Raw genomic sequence first — 24,310 nt, forward strand, 5'->3', positions numbered from 1 at the left:
CCTGCAACTCCCACTGAAATGTTGGTCACAATGTATTTTAGCATTTCAGCATTTATTTAGGCACATTAATTTTCTACTTACTTATTTCCACAAGTAATGGGAATACTTTTAAATAGCCTTATGTTTGGTTTGTTAATGAGTTAAGGGTCAAAGCTTGCAGTGTTTGCTCAGGCAAAATCCCCAATGATGGATGATAGTGGGAGTTTTGCCAGATTAAGATCAACAAATTTGGTACCAAGGGAGTCAACTGCTCTTCTAGGTCAGTTATCCTGAAGACCTACTGGAAATTTATACAACTATAACTTTGTTTAAAATTTGCTAATGAACTCTATGTCATCTGACACTGAGGAATATCTATGAAGCACACTGTTGCAAAAAATCTTTTCAGCTAACCTTAGTCTTACTATGAAACATCTGTTCCTAGGAAATATCTTTTTTAAGGAACTATTTATTTCCCAGAACCTTCCCTAGTATGGTTGGGACAGATCTGATAAGCCTTTACACAGTTAAAAAGTCCCACCAAAGTAGTAGAATTAGTTTTGCAAGCCCTAAAAAAATATCCTGGTTAATTCCTGTACACAAAAATGGTTGTATTCATTATTAAGCCACTTAGCATGCTTTAATTTTCTGTAATGAGAAAAATGCTCAGTTCAAATTCTTTTTTCCTAGTGCACCATTCCCTACGTGATGCACATAAACTCTAAGTTAAATAGCAGCATAAACTCTCCTAACTTAAAAACATACCATTAAAATATACTAAGAAATCTCTATCTTCGTTTCTAAGCAGTGTTTGCACAGACCACAAAAGCCTTTTGGAATGACTACGGAATAAATATTTGATAAATATCATTCAGCTTCATGACAAAATCAGTTACTACTGTTTGACTGTAAAGACAAACGAATAAGTCCTCCTTTATTCTCTTCAGTTCATCTGACATACAACCAAAACTGAACACCTTACTGAACACTATTTATTTTTTGAACAGATGGAACAACATTAACAGCCTTCACAGAATATAAACACTGATGAAAAACAACATTGTTGTGAATAATTTAAGAAAAGCTTTAATTTACAAACACTCTGAGCAGAATCAACAGTTTTCTAACTGTAAATGCAGTACCTATAATGAGAACAAATGGGCTACACATGTGGTCACAACAATGACAAACAGAAATATCAGTAGGAATGGTGGGGAATTTAGTTTTTACTTAATTGCTCAGTGTTGTGAAAACCTTCAAACAGTTTTTACTGAAATCAGAAAGCATTCATGCCATGTATCATTTCACACAGCAGAACTGAGCAGTAAAAGGAAGCAGCTGCGGGTCAGAAGCTACTTGGAAGGATAATTAAAATAAATGTTCCTCAGCTCCACCTGGACATCATAATTTCCTTCTTCTCAAATTATAATTCTGAAAGAACACTAACAAAAATCTGCAACACCTCTAAGACAACATTTAAAAAAAATAACTAAACATTTCTGGAATTAGAAGTACATATATTTATATATTTGAGTATCTTTGTCTGTCTGAAGCTATTGTCATGCCTGTTCCATTTTCCTATGCACTTATTCAGTAACAGTGGAGCCACATTGGTGTCCCAGTGTGATAACGGTTTCTGTGCTCAAGCAGCAAAGAAATGGCTACTTTACTACACGGGTGGAAGCATAAATTCCATAAGGGTAGAGGGTTAGGGAGGAGACAGAGCCTAGGACCCAAGTGTCCTAATCTATGCTAGTTTACAGCACAGTGGGAGAGAACAAGGGAAAGGAAATTGGGATTATGCAAACATATGGTGTAACAAAAAATGTTCTGGAATTGTCTCTTTAAAATTTAGGTATTCCAGAGTCTGGAATACCACCCTAGTGTGGCTCACAGTTAAACCCTTCCTCCCCACCCATGGGCACCTAAGAAAAATGGGACAGTACTTGGATTGCCAAAGATGGCTTTCATCTTAATTGGTCTTTATTAATATATATCAGATCCATGATGCAAAAAGTGGATTTTCATTCATACTCATGTAAATTAGAGTATTTGGAGTCAGGGTGTCAAGTCCAATATAGAAACATTGTCAGCCACACAGTTCAGGTTGGAAGCATATCCAAGGTTTACTTCAAATTCATCTAGTATTATGCGCTACTGCCAGTTTTTGACCAGTCTTACATTCAACACCTTTGAATGGCAAAGCAAGGCACTGACAAATAGCCACCAGACTCTCCAAAGCATCGGAACTGAGGAACACAGAGGCAGCAATGGTGCAGTACTGTCAACTACCTCCACTCCTGCCCTGATGACATGTTAAACAAAATGCATTGCACATGAAGCAAAAGGACAGGAGAAATGCCCTTCTAACAAGAGAAGTAAACCAGGAACAAATATTGCTTATTTATTTACTTAGGAGGAATGAAGTTTATGACAGCAGACAAATTTCAATTAGCGCTAGTTAGTTTACTAACTGAAGAGATGTATGTTGACCAACTCATGCTGTTCATCCAAATGAAAGCAAAAATAAATGATGCTATTGTCACAGCCTAGCCTGCTGATTAGTACAGTCTAGAGCAGGGGTGGGCAAAATGTGACTTGTGGGATGGATCCAGCCTGCAAGCGATTCTATCCGGCCTATGGGTGTCCCTCTGAAGATGAATTATCTCTGGCCCATCAGTGCCCCTCTGAAAGCTGGTGCCTCTCTGCCCTCCAGGCAGTAGGCACCAACTATAGTAGCAGATTGTCTCTGGTTGCAAAGCAGGGAACCCCCCACCCCAGCCTGGCCTGACCCACCCTTCCTCCCCCCAGCCCCAAGGCAGGGGGCACTGCAGACAGGACGTTTCTGCCTGGCAAGGTTTCTGCTTGGTGACCCTGTGGCTCTTTGCAGAGGAGACAGCCCAGCCCTATGGTAAGAGTCAGATTACAGGTATGGGTCTGACCCGGCCATGGGACAAGGACTTGTGTTCAGGGAAGGGGGCCTGGAGCCACAATCGATCCATGCCAGGCTGGGCTGGGCCAGGCCCCACTGTACACCATCATTCACCCATTCTCAAACAGAAGCAGGTAACTTTACTACCTTGTTTTTCCCAGTATCTAAACATACTACTATATGCTATGTGATATCTTTTCCCCATCCTCTCCCATAGCCTAGTCCCATAGTCAAAACGTAGAGTTCTTTCCTCTTACAAAGGGGCAAATCCCAAGTCCCCACCTATAGTCCAAGCAATGGAGTTCTGAGCATTGGTGCTGCTGGTGTCACGGAAAAGAAAAAACCCTCAGTACTATCCACAGATTGCCAAAGTCTGCTCAGAATTTCAGCCCACAGAGGATTTGGCTGGAAGCCACTGGCCTATCCGCCTTCCTCCAAAAACCCCTACATGCAGGAATGCAGGGAATGCTCTGCTCTCTGGAAGTGGCACAGGTGTGGCACAATTATCCTATTGTTCTATTCCAGGCTCTCTGGAAGTGGCACAATTATCCTATTATTAGGTGAAAAGCAGAGCTGCAATGATTGCACTGCAGTTTGTAAGGGTTCTCCAAACCCTCAGAGGAGACTAGAATAGAATTCACTCTAATGCATTTAATTATAACAAGATTTTAAGTACTTATTCTAGTTTTTAAGCCAACACAAAAGGGAGCAGCTTCCACTACAGCAAGAGATACAGAACCAATGCTTACCTTTAATGAAAGCATACTTGGACTAAAGTGTTCCGGTTTTTATTTATCTATCCCTATGGATCAAATTCTATTCTCAGTCTCTGCTGTAAGTCTTCATAAGGTTACTTTGGAGTTAAACTGGTAGAACAGAACAGAATCTGGACCAGTAAGTGAACATAGTAATCTGTTCATTACAGTTTGTATATACTTGTATATTCAGGCAGTGATATTATCAAATGATCTGGCAAACAAAGAACCAGAAAGAACTTTCTAGATCATTCACTTTTTTTGCCCTACTACTGTTGGGGTGCTGTTTCAAATCTTCATGTTTCTCATCCGTTTTTTGCTAGGCTAAAACAAGCCAAATTCTTGTAGTCTCCACTTGTAATATAGGTTCTCTGTTCCACTGATCATCTCAGTAACCTTGTTTTACACCTGTTTCAGTCTGAGTTTATCGGCTGAGCAGAACTGAATACTGTAGGCGATTTTACACGTGCTCCGGGGGGTGGAGGGGGGTAGCGCTTTATTAGAGTGACTCCAAGAGCCACTCTAATTAAAGCGCTGCCACGTCTCAATATCCCAATGTGAGCGCTTGAACTATAGCTCATTCAACAAGCTTTAGCTCAAGTGCACCCACCACCATTTTTAAGCGCAGAGATGCTGATACACAAGATGCAGGAGACTGCTGGAGTACGGCAATTGCCATGCTCCAGCAGATTTGATTAGTTGAGTCTGCTCCAATGCACTGCAATTCCAGTGTGTCAGAGCAGCCTTGACGCAATGTATAGGCGACCCATATTCCAAATGAGGATTTCCCAGTGCCTTGTGCAATAGCACTAATATTTCCATCTTTCCACAAGAACTTTCTCCTAATACATTCTACAACCAGATTTGTCATTTTCCTAGTCATATCACCACTGATGACAGTCATCCTGTCATCAAGGTTTTTATCTTCCCATTATTTCCAATTTCTGGGACAATATCCAGAAGAGCAGGGCACAAACTGAGATACAGTTGGCAAGGGATGGAAAAGGCAACAAAAATGCATCAGAAATAAGACAACCATGAAAAGTATAGATCCTGCAGTAAATGGGAAGGGGAAGCTATAATGAATAGTGTGAAACAGTCTGAGTTATTTTTATGTTTACTTCAGTCTTTCCAAAAACATGTCAACTATTTGATGGCAAATGCAGTTAAGCAACAAAGATAGGGGTAGATAATCAGCCTACAGCAGAGAAAGAACAAGTTAGAGGCTACTTTAACAAGATGGATATTCTCAAGTTGACAGGGCTCAGTGAGATTCATCCTAGAGTACTCAAACGACCACCTGAATTAGCTATTGTATTTGAGAACTCATGGAGGCTTGGAGAAGTCCCAGAAGGCTAAAAAGGCACTTCAGAAGAAGCTTCCTGAGCCATTGGGTCCAAACCTATGCATTCCCAGACACACATTTACCCAAATCTCCATTATCACCACTTCAAACTCTCACACAGAAATGAAAAGGCACAGTATCCAAAGCTTCAAGACCACCCTACAACAGTGGAGATGAGAACACTGTCAGCGTCCTGCCACTGCAATGACAAATAAGTAGTTGGTTAACATTTTTTATAAAACAGAAAAAGGGTAGCCAGGGAACTAGACTGATCAGTCTAACTTCAATAGCTGTGAAGATACTCAAGCATATTATCAAACAATCAAATGTAAACAGCTACAGGATACCAAGGTGACAAGTAACAATCAACATGGATTCATAAAAAGTAGGTCACACCTAACCAACAAAATTTCCTGACATGCTATATTGTGATGGAGGGAAAAGGAGGAAGGAGAGGAGGACAGTGGATGCAATGTACTTCAATTTTAATAAGATATTTGACAGTTTTCTATGACATTTTATAATAAGCTAAAGAAACATTGTGCAGTTGGAGCTATGATAAAGTGGATGCATAATTTGGGGGGCCATGCAGAGCCAGGTGGAGCGGCTGTGGCTGTCTGGCCAGTTGGCACCCCCCACTGCCAAATCTGCTGCCAGCTTTCTTGCTTCTGGAGGCGAGGCCCCGCACGGGCTAATTTGCCCCAGGCCCCGCAGCCTGCTTGGATCATCTGTGACCACTTATCTCAGACAGTAACTCTTTTTAACATCCTCTCCAAAAGTCATTCTGAGCCAAATCTATTCCATTTCAATACCCTTTCTTATTTCTTTCCAGTCTATCACATTAATGTACAGCACCACTTTGCTACCTTTAATTTCATTTCTATATTTCCTGAACAGTGTATACTTCCCAATACATTTCCTAAAATACTGGGTTAGAAAAATACAGGGTCATAAGCCGTGAGACCCTCTGCCTAGGATGGATCGAAGGCTAAGTGTATGCTTTTTATTGGATGCCCCCTGCATGTCCTGACAGGAATGCTCCCAAGCACATCCTGCCCACCCATTCCTGCTCACATATGCCAAACTCAGCAATGCAGCATGGAAGCCACTCCCCCTGTGGTCACTCCGGTCACGTCAGTTCATGGCATGCTTAAGAATAGCTGCTGGAGACACCTCCAAAGTGGTCTCACTCTTGCATTTCCAGGTTTGACACAAGCAAGCAGGAGCGGGTGGCACGGTAATCTTGGGATCCCCCTCTAATAGGACATGTATGGAAGACGGCATGAGAACTGCATCAGAGAGACCAACTGGCGGCTTCGGCAGTGGTGTCTCAAGGCAGGGTTCGGCTTCCTGGACAATGACCCGCACATTACGACGAGGGACATGCTCAGTTGGGATGGGCTTCACCTGTCCCCCAAAAGTAAGCGTGTGTTTTCTTCTAGGTTGGCAGATCTCCTCCGGTGGGCTTTAAACTAGGCTCGTCAGGGGGAGGGGAAGATGAGGGCGCGGGGAAGCCATGGATCACCAAACCATGTGGCACCCACAAGGACAGCCCAGCCTGAAGAAGGAGAACATTGGGAACCTGCAAGCCATGGGGCGGCCAGCAGCACAGCACAGGAAAGCAACAAGAAGGTAAGAAATAAGGGGCCCCTTGGGATTCGGAGCGGGGGGCAGCAAAGGCACCAGTCACAGGGCTCAAGTGCCTATACACTAATGCTAGGAGCATGGGGAACAAGCAGGATAAACTAGCGCTCCTGCTTGCAGAAAACACCTATGACTTAGTAGGGCTAACAGAAACCTGGTGGGATTCATCCCATGACTGGGCAGTACATATTGAGGGTTATAGGCTGTACAGAAAGGACAGGGTGGGGAAGAAAGGGGGAGGGGTTGCGCTCTATGTCAATGAGCAATACACATCGACCCTCATCAAGACGGAATCGAAGGATAAGGAAGCAGAAGGATTGTGGGTTAGGTTACATGGGGGGCAAGGAGAAAGGGATTTGGTGGTAGGGGTCTGCTACAGACCCCCACACCAAGGGGAAGAACTAGATTCGGGGCTCCTGAGGCAGCTCTCGGAGACCATAAAAGCTAAGGAGGCGGTAGTCATGGGGGACCTAAACTACCCAGACATCTACTGGGAGACACAGATGGCAAAGTCCCACCATTCACGCAGGTTTCTAACCTGTGTACAGGACCTCCATCTGACACAGGAGGTACATGGTCCCACTAGAGGGAATGCCTTACTGGATCTGGTATTGGCAACGGAAGATGACATGCTAGGGGACCTACAGATCGGTAGCCATCTGGGGGACAGCGATCACCTAATAATAGAATTCTTCATAAGACGTCGAGTGGGTAAGGTAACTAGTAGGGTGAAAGTGCTAGACTTTAGGAAAGCTGATTTCAATGAACTCAGGAGATTAGTCAAGGACGCACTGCAGAGTAGTTTTGAAGTGATGGGAGCCCAAGAAGGGTGGCTGTGCCTTAAGGAAATGATCCTTCGGGCACAAAGGGAGACGATCCCCATGCGAGGAAAGAGAGGGAAAGGGGCCAGGAGGCTTCCCTGGTTGACCAGAGAAATCCAGGGCAGCCTAAGGGCCAAAAGGGGAGCACATAAAGTGGAAACAGGGAGAGATCACCAAAGATGAATATACCTCCTCTGCTCCCGCTTTTAGGGACGCAGTTAGACGGGCCAAAGCTACCATGGAACTGAGGATGGCATCCAAAGTAAAGGACAACAAGAAATTGTTCTTTAGATATATAGGGAGTAAAAGGAAGACCCAAGGAGGAATAGGACCCCTGTTAAATGGGCAGCAGCAATTGGTGATAGACAGGGGGGACAAGGCTGAACTCCTCAACGAGTTCTTTGCCTCAGTGTTCCTAAGTGAGGGGCATGACAAGTCTCTCACTGGGGTTGTAGAGAGGCAGCAGCAAGGCACCAGACTACCATGCGTAGACCCTGAGATGGTGCAGAGTCTCTTGGAAGAACTGGATGCCTTTAAGTCAGCAGGCCCGGATGAGCTCCATCCAAGGGTACTGAAGGCACTGGCTGACATCATTGCACAGCCACTGGTGGGAATATTTGAACGCTTGTGGCACATGGGCCAAGTCCCAGAGGACTAGAAAAGGGCCAATGTGGTCCCCATTTTCAAGAAGGGGAGGAAGGAGGACCCGGGCAACTATAGGCCAGTCAGTCTCACCTCCATCCTTGGTAAAGTCTTTGAAAAAATTATCAAGGCTCACATATGCGAGAGCCCGGCAGGACAGATTATGCTGAGGGGAAACCAGCATGGGTTCGTAGCAGGCAGATCGTGCCTGACTAATCTAGTCTCTTCTTATGACCAGGTTACAAAACACCTGGACACAGGAGGAGGGGTGGATGTCGTATACTTACACTTCAGGAAGGCCTTCGATATGGTATCCCACCCCATACTGGTGAACAAGTTAAGAGGCTGTGACTTGGATGACTACACAATCCGGTGGGTGGTGAATTGGCTAGAGGGTTGCACCCAGAGAGTCGTGGTGAATGGGTCGGTTTCGACCTGGAAGGGTATGGGCAGTGGGGTCCCGCAGGGCTCGGTCCTTGGACCGATACTCTTTAATATCTTCATCAGCGACTTGGACGAGGGAGTGAAGTGTACTCTGTCCAAATTTGCGGATGACACAAAGCTATGGGGAGAAGTGGACACGCCGGAGGGCAGGGAACAGCTGCAAGCAGACCTGGACAGGTTGGACAAGTGGGCAGAAAACAACAGGATGCAGTTCAACAAGGAGAAATGCAAAGTGCTGCACCTAGGGAGGAAAAATGTCCAGCACACCTACTGCCTAGGGAATGACCTGCTGGGTGGCACAGAGGTGGAAAGGGATCTTGGAGTCCTAGTGGACTCCAAGATGAACATGAGTCGGCAGTGTGACGAAGCCATCAGAAAAGCTAATGGCACTTTATCGTGCATCAGCAGATGCATGATGAATAGATCCAAAGAGGTGATACTTCCCCTCTATCGGGCGCTGGTCAGACCGCAGTTCGAGTACTACATGCAATTCTGGGAACCGCACTTCAAGAAGGATGCAGATAACCTGGAGAGGGTCCAGAGAAGGGCCACTCGTATGGTTAAGGGCTTGCAGACCAAGCCCTATGAGGAGAGACTGGGGCATCTGGACCTCTTCAGCCTCCGCAAGAGAAGGTTGAGAGGCGACCTTGTGGCTGCCTATAAGTTCATCATGGGGGCACAAAAGGGAATTGGTGACGTTTTATTCACCAAAGCGCCCCCGGGTGTCACAAGAAATACTGGCCACAAGCTAACAGAGAGCAGATTTAGATTAGACATTAGGAAGAACTTCTTCACAGTTAGAGTAGCCAAGGTCTGGAATGGGCTCCCAAGGGAGGTGGTACTCTCCCCTACCCTGGGGGTCTTCAAGAGGAGGTTGGATATGCATCTAGCTGGAGTCATCTAGACCCAGCACTCTTTCCTGCCTATGCAGGGGGTTGGACTCGATGATCTATTGAGGTCCCTTCCGACCCTAACATCTATGAATCTATGACAGCATAGATTTCACCCAAGAATCAAGCCTAATGTCAGGACCTGGACAGCCTAAAGGCTAGGCTTAAAACAGAAGCGCAAAGTGGGAACCAGGGAACCAACAGAGCCTGAGGAGCAACAGGGCACAAAGACTACCCACTCATCAGGAAACAAGGGTGAATACAATCTGAGCAAGCAGTTCGAGTCCTACTGCCAGTTACTTCATCAAGTACCTGGGAGCAGCTCACAGAAGCCAACACAAGGCAATAAACCAGACAAAGACAGTTGGACTCAGCTACTGACTCACCTGCCCCAGCTGATACAGACTGTCTGAAGACAAGACACCTGGAAACCGTTGAAATAATCAAGTCTTTTGAACAGTGTTTGAAAACAAAATTATTCTTGGTTAAATTTTTGCATATGTGGCTTTCAACTATGCAAACATAATTTTTGCCTGCTATCTTCATCTATAAACATGAAATGATCTTCATAAAACCTAATACAGAACAAGTACATAAGATATTTATTTTCTGTCTTATACATGAAAAAGCCATTACTAATGTGTGTGTGTATATGATCAGTACGTGAAAGTAACAATCCTAATAGTTATCATATTCTACTCTGGAAAGCCAAAAGGAAAATAGGTTCTTAAAAATTACTACTTCAATATGTTAAAAAACAATTCTCTTTTCACTTAAGACTAGGGAGGGTCAACTGCTTTGTATTAGTGGTGATATTAAGCAATCCTTGCCAGCTCATCATTTACAATCTAAGACAACTGTTGCTTTTATAGGATTTTTGCAAAATTCACATTCATAATTAAATTATTTAATTCAATTTAAAACATGCAACTAGCTTAGGTCATAAACATGCCCCAAGGCAATTGTAAGTTTAAAAATGTTTTCATATGTATATTAAGTTCATGTTAAAGTTCCAGATAGCTAGTCAAAGCATCACTCCAGCATGTGCTTAACTTTTTCCAATGGTGCAGACAGAAGTGCAGCTCCCAGCTGTAACTCAGAAAGATTTTTCTAAAATGTTCTGAGTTGCAATGTTACCCCAGACCAAACAGAAGCTCACTGTTGGTTCCGGGGCTGGAGAATCCTGCAGCCAGGTTCCCATAGCAAAGGCCACAGCTCTCTGCCAGAGCTCCCTGGTTTCAGAATGGGTGGGGGAAAGGTTGTGGAGGGAGCTCATTCTTGGGGCTCCCCAGCTGGCACTGAAGGGTGGGGCAGGTAAATTGGAGCCCCCCCAACTCAGGGGAGCTCCAATACAACTGCCTCACCTTTTGGGGGAGGGTGGGGGAAGGAGGGGGAGGCTGAAAACCCCCCAGACTGAACTCTCTCTGCTCTCTTTCATGCCTCCCATTCTGACACCAGTGAGAGGCTGGAAGCTCTACAGACACAAGTTACAAAAATGCTACATTCTGAAATGCCTTTATCTGATAACTCATGCAATGAGGGGTCAGATTTTCACCTGACTGGCCATTTTTTAAAGTGTCTGCAGCCATGCACTTGTGTTTGGTCACAGCTACAAACTGCTTTCTGTGGCCAGATTGGGCAAAAATTGCCACTTCTGTCTGCACCCCTGTTTAACTTTAAGTGCAAATTTAAAACATTTTGCTGCACAGGGAGAAATATGAGCTTACACCAAAAATATTTCCCCAGATCTATTCACCTCCATCAGCTGTCCCTACTTACGGAACTCCCACTCAGCTACCAGTCTACCAAGACACTGTTCTTCTCTTTACTTTCATACCTCTCCTGAAGATTTATATTTTCTGTGTTAACCACATCAGTTATCATATTTTTGTGATAACCATATCAATAATTTAATGAGATAAAATAGAAATTCCAATTATTTCCTCATTTTCGGTTCCAAATTCATCCTGTCTACTGTGTCTACCTTGTTTTGGCTGTAAACGCTCAAGCCAAGTGATGTTAGGATGCCATGTCTTGTATAGTGCCAAACATACTACTAGCCCTCACAGGATGTTGAAGATGAAAACAGATGAACAACCATAAAATCAGCCATGTAGCCAAATACCTGTTAGCAGTTTCTTTAGAGGGCTTAAGGAGGGAACTGGCACAGAAGCAAAAATCGTTCTTCCCACCCTGAAGCATTCCACACTGGAGCAGTATGGCAAACTTGGGACACACAAAAGGCCCAAGGTGTTTAAGCATACCTTCTCAGGAAATGAATGAAAAGCTTCTTTCTCTGGGTCCATCAGCATCATCCCTCTCAAACACTACATTTACTTAAAATTAATTTGATGATTTTTGTTATCAAAATGATTTCACCTGAAAGCAGTCAAATGGCATATAACAGTAGTGCTCAACCTTTTCACCCTACAGACCAGATGTGTGATGTTCAATCTATCCACAAGCTGGACCAAGCTACTAGGCCTGATCCAAACATGGAGGGGAAGGAGTGTGGCCCAGTTTTGATCTGGCTGTGCAAGGAAAAGGGGTGTGGCAGTTAGAGGGGGTGGCCTAGGCCCAATTCAACCACACAGGGTTTGGGAATATGGCAGCATGAGAGAGGTGGTAGTATTAATTGCCACTGCTTCCCTACCACCAAATTGCCAAATTGCCTAACTGTGAGGAGCCCTGAATGATGGAATTAAGCATCCCTGGCATATAATACCAGCATCTAACAGAAAAGTTCTCCTCTTGAAAAAGACAAGAGGATTGCTGATGTTGGGCTAGATCTTAAAGACTGTTTCATTTATACTCATTCCTTACTCAGGCAAATCTTACTAAGTAGCTCAGGATTTGACCTGTCAAAAATGCATAAGAAATGCTGTTAATCACCTCCTTGGGAATACTTATAATGTTGAAAATGGAGAAACCTAGCCGAGATGCAGTATTTTGAGCCAAAGAATGTTTATGTAGCTGGCTGGCATACCTCCATATGTAGATATATGCCCAATCTAGAAATCACATTTTTAATTGCTCAAAAGCATTTGCTGAACTGTAAATAAATCTTTATACTGATGCCTCAAAGCTTGTACAAAAAGATCCAGTAACTGAGGACATCTGAAACAGTTCCCTGTCTCGTTAGAGAGTATCCCTTTTATTCCTTGGAATACTTTGTAAATGGCACCTACAGACGATGCGTAGGAAGAAATGGGCATTCTGGTTACACCAGGTTATGGGCAGCAAGGTCTGGGTCTACTTGGCGATCGAGGTACCAAGTGGGGTCAGGAGGTGCAAGCAGAATCCAGAGACAGCCAGGTCCAGAAAACAAATCTGAGACTGGAGTCTAAGACGAAGCCAGAGGATCAGGCAGAGAGCAGAGTTAGAGAGCAAGCCCAGTTTTGAGCGGAGTGGAGTCAGAGTGCAGAAGCCGGAAGGAACAGCAAGTGGTCTGGGATCAGGTTGAGCCTTGTCACCTGGACACTTCCTGTTCTGGGTCAGAGGTTTATAAGGGGAACCCCAGCTAGCCTCCAGTGACAGGGAGTGGGAGGAGAGATAGTTCCTGCTGGAGGTTTCACACCAATTTTGACCAGCCTGCATGGCTAGCCACAGGTTGGCAGGTTGAGAGGAGCAGCTGTGCTGTCCAACCAAGGCCCCACCTTCAAGGCTGGGGCCTGACAACTAAAGCATGGACAGAACTTTCAAAAATGTTATCAACTATCAATTATCAGTATTATCAACTACAAACCTTCAAAATGCAAAAGCCAGACTGCCCCCGAATGCGAGTTTTAAGATCACATTTCTCTCTAATTTTTTAAAACTTCCTGTCCTGGCTAAAAAATGGAAGACATTTACAGCATTACCAACTCCTACAAATTTGTAATGAATAATGGAATCTTGGCCTCAAATGTGGAAGCATTTAGCAGAGCGTCAAACTAAATCTGGGGTCCCATTATGGTTGGCAACTTACAAATATATAGTAAAAAACAGTTCCTAGTCTGAAGAGCTTAAAATCTCATGCAAAACATACGCAGAGATTTGTAATGTGTGGCTTTGAATACAAGTTACAAAACTCATCTCAGGGGTTATTTGATAAATACTAGATGGGAACACGACTTAATTCTTTCAGAGCTGAACAGGATACTAACCGATGACCTACAGAAATAACAGCAGATAAATAGTTTGCTTGAAGCATCCAGGCCTACCATAAACAAACCCATGATATTCAGGTATACAGAACAGAATTCCTCCATTTCAGCTACAAGCAGATGATGGAGGGATAGGTGGACTAATCAACATAGGAAGACAAAATGCGTATCACCAGTAGGTTTAAATGATTATTTGTGAAACAGCGGTGGAGTCTGAAGCACTAGGATTCTAGATTTCTCCTTCTTACTCTACAAGGTCAAAAGGTTGCAGGCAGCATAGCCAAACATAACACATTTTTTGGTTTATCTGCAGAGCCTCAACATAGGATTATGGATGAACCCTTACCAACTGAGTTAAAGACCCAGCTCTTTTGGGACAAAAGAAATAGTACATTTGTAACCTCTACATGTGGTTGCCTTTATGACCTCTTCATTGAATTCAGAGAGACTTCTGAGCCATATGTGTCAGCCTTTCTGTTTATTTTCTGCATTAATTCATTAGCAAATTCAATGTAATGATATGGTTGTAAGCAACAAAATTCCCTACAGCCTTTACCTTTTCACTCAATTCCTTTAAACAGCACTGATAAGAAAAAAAATAAAGCTGGCTACCAAAAAATTGACAATAATTAAAAGTTGAGGAAATTTTCACATATTTTCTACTCCATTTAAAAATAAATATAGGGAAGTTTCCCCTTTGTTTGGAGTCTGCTTTGTGAATCAATAAGCTGCCGACTGATTGACCCAATCTCTTCAATGTTCCATGAACTTGAACGAACTTTTCACCTAATACATATTATTATTGTTGCTTTCAAAATTTTTATTTTGATTATCTTATCCTCCAGCATGGTAAAATAATTGCTATACATATCAAAGAGGATTAAGTTGTTTTATAGTTTAGCTTTGATGAAGATGTGGCCATGTAAAAGTAAACTAGTCAGCATGCCACAATGTGAGGAATAAAAGTATTCAAGTATTAACAAATATTTTAGTAGGGTAAATCAGTTATATGTTTGCTTTTTCATGTCAATTATTGTGTTATGAACTCTTAAAATATTGCATCTCATATATCTAAAATGTGCTGTTGTACAAAGCTTGTGATACTGATTTTTTTTTCTAATATCTGTTATTCAAAATTATTAAGTAGTTTCTCAAAGTAACTTTAGGCAATGTGTCATTCAAAAACAAAATGTGAATACATGATAGATGATATTAAATTTGTTTCAACTACTCAGAGAGATGAACTGGAACTGGATAAGCATACTGTATGATACAGGATACTGGACAAGATGGATCTATGGACTGTGCCCCATGGGGGAGGCTGGGTGGACACAGCCCAGCTTTGGATGGGGTGGCACAAGCTCGTCTTTTCTCCCTGCTCCCTACCCCACCTTCTTCCACCACAGCCGGAACAGAGCAGAACCGAGCAGGGTGAAGATGGATGCAGGCTGCCCACTGAGGGCTTGGGGCTCTTTGCCCTGCTTGCCTTTGCCTCTACCCAGCCAGCAATGCAGGAGCACAACTCACCACCCCTACTGCTGTCAGGTGGGCAGGGGATGCATGGCAGGTGCAGGGCTCCCAGGGCAAAGGCAGCAGTGCAGGCAGCCCCAACTCTGCAGCAAGCAGCCCCTATCCACCTCATGCACAAATCAGGGGGCACATGTCCCCGACATGCCTCCCCTCAGGGGTGCGTGCAGCAGCAGCTGCCCATTGTTCTGTCCCACTCCCCAGCCTGGCCACTGGCCCCATGCACCACCCTGGCTGGACAGCATCCCCAGCCCTAGCCCCTGCTCCACTCCCTCCCGCACAGTGGGGGCCTCAATCTGCCCACCATATCCCTTCCCTCTCCCATGCCCCTTCCTCCACCATACACTTACCTGAAGGGAGCTTCTCTCCACATTGCCCAGATGTGTTCCAGGCCATGTGTATGCATGCAGTTGCACATATGCATGCAGCGGCCTTGCATCCCAATCCCAGCAGTCCCAAACAGGACTCTTTGCAGGCTATAATGCTGCCCACCAGGAAACCTGCCATTTCCTGAGGGAACCCAGGGATCTGGGGGCCTCTGATTGGCAGAGACGCCTGGTCCCAGGTCCCATGGGCCTGTGCATTAATCTGCCTATGCACTCAACTCTAATGGCTGCCACTTGTCTCTGGCCCAGCAAGCAGAAAGGGCAATGTCCTGTGTTAACCCTAGTATAGTCATAGCTACTGGCTGAGCCTTGCAGCCTGTGTCTGAAGGAGCAATTGATCTGGTTCAGGGCAGGTGTGCTGCTGCATGCAATCTACAATATCTTAATGAGGCTTCTGATATTGAAACAACACTATTGTTTATACAAACTGTTTACAGTAGGGAAGTACCATATTTACTCAAATATAAAATGACCCTGATTATACGATGAACCTCCAATAATTACATTCTGCATATGGAAAATGTATAAACCTGTTATAATTTTCCAGGTGTACTATCTAATTATTGGAGGTTTGCCTTGAATTTATTCCCCTCCCACTGCTACAGCAGAGAAAATAAATCTGGGGGGTCAGGTAGCCCCTTTGCCCTCTACCCCCACCCAATTTCTTCCCCTTGCAGCCCCTTCCCCATTTCCTTACCATCAGGCCCTGCTCTCCCTGAGCACATGGAAGTGAAGAGCAAATTTGAAAAACACTGACCTTGAAATTAAACAAGATGTAGAGTTTGTACATAGTACCCATAGACCTAGTTAACCCAGAATTGATGCATTTTACCTTTTTTGAAACTACTGCAAGTTTTATCACAGGTACTCTATAAACACACTTTTAAGCAGCACTTACATAGATATAGTACAAACTATGCATGCTAGTCAGCTTCACCTCATGGAGGGTGGAGTGACGCTAATAGTATGTGACAAGCTGAGAGGGGGAGAGAGAGAGGAATTCTGGGTAAACTGTTTAGGGCCCCATTTGGTGAGATTTGCCAGACATTTAAGCTGGTGAACAAACAGGAATAATTAGAAATGGGAAAGAAAGGAGTCACTCAGCTGTGGGAGTGAAGAAGTTGAAATGTATGCAATGTAGTGGCTCAACATCACTTGAAAAAGAGTCGGCATTGAGGGGGACTCTGCTTAATGAGCACTATCATCTATCTTTTCAGATGGGCTGCACTAACCTATCCTTGTGGGCCATATGTTGTATAGGCATGCTCAGTGTTGGCTGCATTTAATCAACTTCATAGTTGTTTTACATTACTGTTTTCATACCAGAAGCCATGCTGCTTTGGACAGCAGTTTAATGATAGCCAATGTATTTAATGAAGTTTCCTTGTATATGAATTTAAGATAAATGGGCTTTTTCCCCCATGCTTATTGGAGAAAAAAAAACCTCACCTGGTATTTGGATAAACACAGTAATAGTCTTGCTACTGCATTTGCAAGGGTCTTGGGCCTAGCCCTGTTTCTGTCCTGCAACACCAGGAAGTTCCTGCTACTTCACCAGAGTTAGACATGACTGGATAAACTTTTTTCTCTGTTTTGCCTTCCAAAAATTAGGCACTTGTCTTATATGGCATGTGGTGTGCAAGAAATACATACTTGCTACAACATTTATTTAAAACTCTCCGTTCTGTTCAGCCGTTTTGCTAGCAAATCTATGGGCTATAGAATTCACAGAAGTCATAGAAGAAGCATAAGTCCTATATAGCAGAACTGAGTTCCAGGGATGGCCACGACACCCCCAGTGACTTCACTACTCCTGCCTTGCTCTGGCTATCCAGGCAACTCCTCCCCCCACTATTTTCTCACCTCTCTCCTGCCACACCTTGCTGTTATTATCTGGTTTGGGAGTAAGGGAGACTGTCCCAGGGTCCTAGAGTGAGCCTTCATCTTCTTCTAGTCTACAGGTTCCTTATTAACCCCACCTGCCTCTATTCTGCCCTCAAGATACTAATCTTGGTCTCCTGGCCTGTATGCACCTTCAGGGACACTAACTGGCTTAATAGCTATTCATGGACTCCAACCTCCCCTACAGCCATGCTCATAACCTTGCAGGTATTACTGGTTATCTTATCACTCATGGGGGGCACTTAGTCCCAAGATAATTCTAGGCCATTTCAGGCCTTTACCCTCCTTTTGGGGCCTCAGCCTTCTCAGCCTCTGCTCTGGCTCTCTAGCTGGGCCTTTTCGCCTAGGCCTACCACTCCAGGCCAAATTTCTAGGCTCTAGCCAAAGTCTTCCCCTCTTGGGCTCTGGTTTTACCCCTCTTGGTCTATAGGAACCTGGCTCTAGTGCTGTGCTATTGGGCTCTTGCCCTGTACCCCTTGAGCTTGGCACCCCAGGCTGTGGCTCTCACCCCTCTCAGGGTTATACTCTGGCCCTCTTAGCCCCAGGCCTCCTATCACCCCTCTTGGGTTTGTGTTCCCAGCCCTCTCAACCTCAGACTTACTATTGCCCCTGTTTGGCTGATGCTCTGGCCCTCTTGGCTTCAGGCCTGCTATTGCACCCTGCCTCTAGCATGGAAGCGCTCTTTCCCTAGAAGCCTGCAAATACAGACTACCTCCTGGACTGAGTTTATATGCCCTAAACACAGCCCTAAACGTCCAGGTTAAGTGACTTCCCCTCACAGCTGCAAGAGTTGTTCTCTCTTAAGCTGGCTGGCTGCCCACTAAAGCATCTTACAGCTGCTGGGCTAAGAATTACAGTATAGCCCTGTTCCCTGGTACCATTATAGCTTTGGAGTGAGCACTCTGCTGTCCCAAGCAGTCTCTTCTGCCCTATTGTACTACTTCAGAGCAGTGAGCTCTGCAGTAAGCACTTCAAGCCTAAAGTACCCAGGCAGCCTGTTCTTCTGCTCCTCTTAATGGACAGACTATCCCACCTGGAGTTCTGCCTACTGCTGGTGTTCCTTAAAGTAACAGGGAGCTTTGGGTTCCCTGTTATACCCTGACAAAATTAATTTAGCTAAGTATTCAAAATTACTTTTGTAGAAAACATTAATCCAAGTACTAATTAATTTAATTACTTAATATAAATACTAATTAATTTAAATTCCTTCTTTCATTCCTTGGAGATTTCAGGACAGTAGAAACTCTCTATGCCTGATGAAAGGTGATTACGCCTGGAAGCCTGCAAAGAACTTTTTTCCAATTACTCAGTTGGTCTAATAAAAGATATCACATCTATCAAAGAACCTTGCCTGCCTTAATCTAAGTAAGCACTCTTACTGGAATCACTGGTGGATTATTTTGCCATTGTAGTCTTTACTTATTCCCTTTAGTTTTGTACAGGATATCCCAAATAACATACCCTCTTTGGCCACAATGCTATCAGCCCCACTTAAAACAAAGTGAAAGAGCAAATTACTGTGGAATATTTGTTGTTTGTGCTAATATTAGACACTGCCTGTTTAACGCTATTCATATTATAGGCAGGTAACTTTCTGATGCATTTATTCTCTTACTAAATTAGATTTTTAAAAACCTGGCAGATATTTACACTGCTGCAGATTTTGTCACTGGCTTGTACAAACAAAAAACATTTCACTATATTATCTGTATTACCACAGCACCTAAGAGCTGTAGTTACAGACCAGGACCTCGCTGTGCTAGAACAGATGAGAAAGCCAATCCCTGACCAAAAGACCTTACATCATAAAGTATAACTTTGCCTATTTTGCACTCTTTGATGAAAGAAAGAAAATAAAAGTGTTGTTAAGCTATTTTAAACACATTACTCCATTAATCCTCACTCAAAACGACAGAATTATAATTAGCAACTGGTTCACCAAAATGATTATTTTCTATTTTTCTCTTGAAAGAACTACAGTAGATAGTTAATCACATTAATCATTAGAAATTTTATATAAAGAGAATTATAAGCCCCATGCCCTATGGTTTCAGAATCAGCATGAATCAAGAGCAACCCCTGTGAATAATCTTTGATAACTTGGTCTAAACATTTTTCAACTACTTTTACAGTCAAATGAAATAACCTTCAGATGTATTTCATTTTCCTCAGTTTACACATATCAAATGCTGAGTTTTGCTCTTTAATCTTGTTATAATTGATTTCAAGCTCAATGAACACTGAAGACAGAGCTGAACATGATGATAGGTTTTTAATTTTGTATGTGCTATTCATGAACACATTTTTCATTATTCAATTAGCTTTATAGATCCTTGAATATTTCTGCAAATGGCATGTCCAACTATGTTTTTTTCAGGCAATTATTTTAATATTTCAGTTGTAACTGAAAAACCATCTGTTTCAGAGACTGATGTCTCAAAGTATGCACAGTTAGGAAATATGTGCATCTATAAAAAGAGATAAGGACTAGGTACAAGGGGGAAGGTAGCTCAGAAGCCCACAAGAAGGGGAATGTTAGTCAAAGATTGGGATGCAGAGTGGAATGGATCTGAAAAAAAGAAAAAAGGAAAGCTAGAAGTAAAAAAATTAAAGTAATATTCAGGGGGAAAAAAAAGGTTAGAAAGATTTCTTTTTAAAGCAAAACCTTAAAAGCAGATGGGCTCAGATACTGCTTTGGCTGAAAGGGGAAGGCAAAAATACAGAAAGAGAAAAGAAAAGGAAGGAAAGTATAATGCAAAAGCAGTAAAGTGTTTATTTTGTGTATTTCTCACAAAGGTTGCTTTACTTAACACTTTGACTCTATGAATTAAGAGTTATTTGGCTGCTTCTCATTAAAATAATTAATAATTTCTTCTCCTTTTGCACCATCTGGACACACATGTCTACATATACTGAAGTATAAGAGTGATGTTGTAGCTGAGATGGTCCAGAAATTATGCAACAGGCAAGGATTTCTTAGGGTGATAACTACATAGTTGGTCCAATATAAGGTATCACCCTAAGAAATCCTTGCCCCTCACACATATATTAAAGGAATAAATACAGTTCAGCAGGCCTATAAACACAAAGTTGACAGATGTGGTGGGTTAAGAGAACATTAATGTTCCATGAATTTAATGAAATCTAGCAGTGATAGTCCTCACAATCTTTCTTAATACATTCCGAGCACGTCTACATATTCATTAACGCAGTGATTACTGCGCATTTATTTAGTACTTTTATTATGAAGTAAAACGAGCAGTAACCAGAGTTGCTGTGCAGCACCAGCAAATGCCTTTTTTAGTGATGCTACTGCACAGTAGCCTAATAATACTGCGTAATAGCATATTAGCACCATTTGTGCTGTGACATGCTACTGAGTAGTATTATTAGGCTACTGCACAGTTAACGTCTAGTGTAGATGCACCCTTCATCTCCCTTCCAAATTCTTTCATTCCTTTAGTACAAATACAACAGAACAATACAATATGCCAAACTTATGAAAAATGCAGAGAAATGGTCAACAATGTTAGTCTGCAATCAGGCAAGAAGAAGGGCTGGGTGGCACTAGAGACTAACTGGTTCAGAGAGGCATGAGCTTTCAAAGGCAACAACCTACTCTTGTCATATGCTTCATAGAATAGCGTAGCTTTCTGCCTCTCTGAACCAGTTGGTGTCTAAGGTGCCACCCTGCCATACCTTCTGCATGAAAAATGGAGTACCCTGTGATATAAAATAAGACCACCTGCTCTGCCATTGAGGACTTGTAGACCCAGGGCTGGAGGCTGAGCAGGCTTATTATAGTGGTGACCCGTAATCACCATGCCACAGCACTATCAAAAGATATACGTGGCCTTTCAGGAGGGAAAGCATATTCCCTCCTGTTAAGTGTTCTGAACTGTCCCACAACGCCCAGAGATAATCTCAGAATCCCTCCAAACTTGACGAGGTGAAAAAAGCCAATGAAGAAAGACAAAGCATCGGGAGCCGATGAAATCCCCAGTGAAATCTTCAAGCAAGGGGGAGTGGAGCTCATTTCACAGCTCCATGCCCTCATCTTAAGGATCTGGAATGATAAGGAAATCCCAGATGACCTCAGGGAGAGCACAATCGTGACAATCTTCAAAACAGGAGACAAGTCCAAATGCGGAAATTATAGAGGGATCACTTTGCTGTCCAACACAAAAAAGATAATTGAGAGAATGCAACCCAACTAGTGAGTGAAAATACAGAACACCACTAAAACAGAAGAATATAGTAGCATTACATGAACACAGCTACATTTTCACTGACTGATCAACGATCCAGAAATTATAATACTGTTGTTCAGCAATTTCTTGGAGCTCACGTTAAGAGATTAACTCCCTTTGGCTTTCAATATGCACCTTGCATTCAAAATAAATATAGTAATTGTGAAATGGTCTCTCTTTTTACAGGGTTCAAATGTCTTATAGGTGCAAAAAATATGCAGTTAGTTAAAAGAGTACTTCACTAATGAATTTAAGATCTGCTAGTAGGTGTGCTTAGTCCCAAGCCAGACTCTCTGAGTTTATAGTATGTACTTCAAAATAATTTTATTTGACTGAGGAAAAGGTCAAACCACTCGGACCATGAATAAGAAGAGACAGTAAGACTTCACTTGCCCATTTCCATGACTCTTGTAGATATTATACTGTCAAGAAGCTTTAGAAAAGGAAAACTAAAGAAAATCTTACCTTGCATTGTCGTTTTTGTGGGTTCTGAAAACAGGGGAATGAGCAAGAGGTAAATGAGGTAGACAAATGACAGCCCATTGTAACGGAACGCACATGCTGTAGAGAGGGGAAGAAAAGAGCATATTTGTTAATCCAGGTACTATGAAAAGGGAACACTTGAGCTTCATGTCAGAATGCATTTACCACATAGGCTACATATCTGACAGCTGCTTCTGGCCACTGTACACCTTCACAGGAAGTAACCTGAATCACTAGGTGCACATTTCCTATAGAACAGGGGTTGGCAACCTATAACCCATGGTCAGATCTAGACTGCAGAATCAATGGAACTGTACCACAGTAGGGGGCTGCAGGCATTCTCCCTGTGCCATTGCAGGGAAAAATGGTGGGAGCAATTGGATCCTAGCACTTGCCTTTGTGCCTGCCTCTAACCCGCGGTGTGTCATTCTGCCCTGCAGCTGGAACAGGGTTGCCTATCCCTGCTACAGAATGTTTCAGGATTCAATTTACTAAGGAAGTGAAATTCAAAACATGCCAACAGTCATACATTTCACTTGAGAGGAAAGGTGGTCTTAGAGGGAGGGTGGGTGGAAGAGAAAGCAGATCTAGGTTCTGTTCTCAGCAGCACCTCAAGCTTCTTGCATGACCTTGGGCAACTAGTCTTGTATCTGTCTATCCCATTTTCCTAATCTAAAAACCAAAACATTAACATCTACCTACAGACATATAAGATTTTTAAACAGTAATACTTGAAAACCATTCTGATATTTTTATACGAAAGCACATACAAATTCATATTATTAGGCTTAGGATACAGAATGACCTGGAGAGACTAGAGAAGTGGTCTGCAATTAATCTGAGACGTTTCAACGAGGACCAGTGCGCTTGGGAAGGAACAACTTCATACACAAATACAGACTGGGGAAAGACTCACTAGGTTGCAGTACTGCAGAGAAGGATCTGGGGTGTTACAGTGAATCATAGGCTGAATATGAGCCCACAGTGCACTCTTGTTACAAAGAGCAACAGTGTACTGGGTTATATTAATAGGACTGTCACTTGCAAATCAACAGAAACGATCCTTCTGTTCTGTTCAGCACAGGCGAGGCCTCAACAGGAATACTGTGTCCAGTTTTGGGGCCCCACATTTCAAGATGGATGTTGACAGTTTGGAAAGAGTCCAACTCAAAGTAACAAAAATGGTTAGGGGCCTGGCAAGCAATACTTATGAGGAAAGGCAGAAAGAGGTAGGGTTATTTAGTCTGAGGAAGAGAAGACTGAGGGGGATTTGATAACAGTCTTCAAATACTTTAAGGGTGGTTACAGAGAGAATGAAGATGGGCTTTTCTTCATGACCAGGGGGAAATCACTATAAGCAATGGTTTCAAGCTGCAGCAGAGTAAATTTGGGTTAGAGATTAGGAAGAACTTTCTGACTATGGGGGTGGTCAAGAACTAGAATAGACTACCTAGAGAAACTGTGCAATCTCCATCCTTGGATGTTTTCAAGAGCAGATTAGACAGACACTTGGTTGGGATGGTTTAATCAGGGATGAGTCGTCCTTGAGCAGGGTACTGGACTAAATGACTTTGTGAGGTCCTTCCAGCCCTACTTTCTTATGATCTTATTATTACAGTTAAGGTTCTACTCAATTTGTGATACCACAGATTTTGCAGAAAAAAATGTGAAATATGGGATTGTCTGCAAAATCAACCAAAAAATATAAAAACTTAAAAAAAATAAAATACTGGGCTGCTGCTGTGACCCAGCCTCACAGCCTACCCTGGGGGAAGGCAATGGTTGGAGGGGAGGCATGAAGGGCAGAAGATGCTTGACCCAGGGCTACTCCACTTGGCTCCAGCTATACACAAGTTGGCAGCTACCCCCTCACCCTTCCTTACCCTGCCAGGACATAGGCACCCACCGTAACGGATTGTTATTATTAAGGTAAGCAGAAATTAATATTTCTAAACTTTTTTGTACAACTCTACATATAATTTACTTTGTTGTATATTGTGTATAAACACATCCAGGAAACATCTGTGGAATCAGCTATTTATACCGCAACCAACACATGACACCACAAGCGACACATGTTTAGTTTCTCCATGATTTAATTAGACCACTAATCATAGTTACTGATCATCAAGGAAATGTGATGATGTATACATGCCTGACAATGC

At 43.0% G+C, this 24,310-nt stretch overlaps 1 protein-coding gene across 5 annotated transcripts in view; it reads right to left on the bottom strand.

The window, feature by feature from the left end:
* The window catches only part of PIEZO2 (piezo type mechanosensitive ion channel component 2), a 537,727-nt gene that overhangs the window by 414,863 nt on the left and 98,554 nt on the right, over positions 1 to 24,310 (bottom strand). For all 5 annotated transcript variants that reach the window (XM_019490413.2, XM_019490411.2, XM_059724250.1 and 2 more), the window contains exon 2: positions 22,128 to 22,223. In XM_019490413.2, coding sequence (XP_019345958.2) covers positions 22,128 to 22,223 — 96 coding nt within the window. The remainder of the gene's footprint in view (positions 1 to 22,127; positions 22,224 to 24,310) is intronic.

Source organism: Alligator mississippiensis, chromosome 3 (genome assembly GCF_030867095.1).
Source record: "Alligator mississippiensis isolate rAllMis1 chromosome 3, rAllMis1, whole genome shotgun sequence".
In the NCBI taxonomy this organism is placed as follows: domain Eukaryota; kingdom Metazoa; phylum Chordata; order Crocodylia; family Alligatoridae; genus Alligator; species Alligator mississippiensis.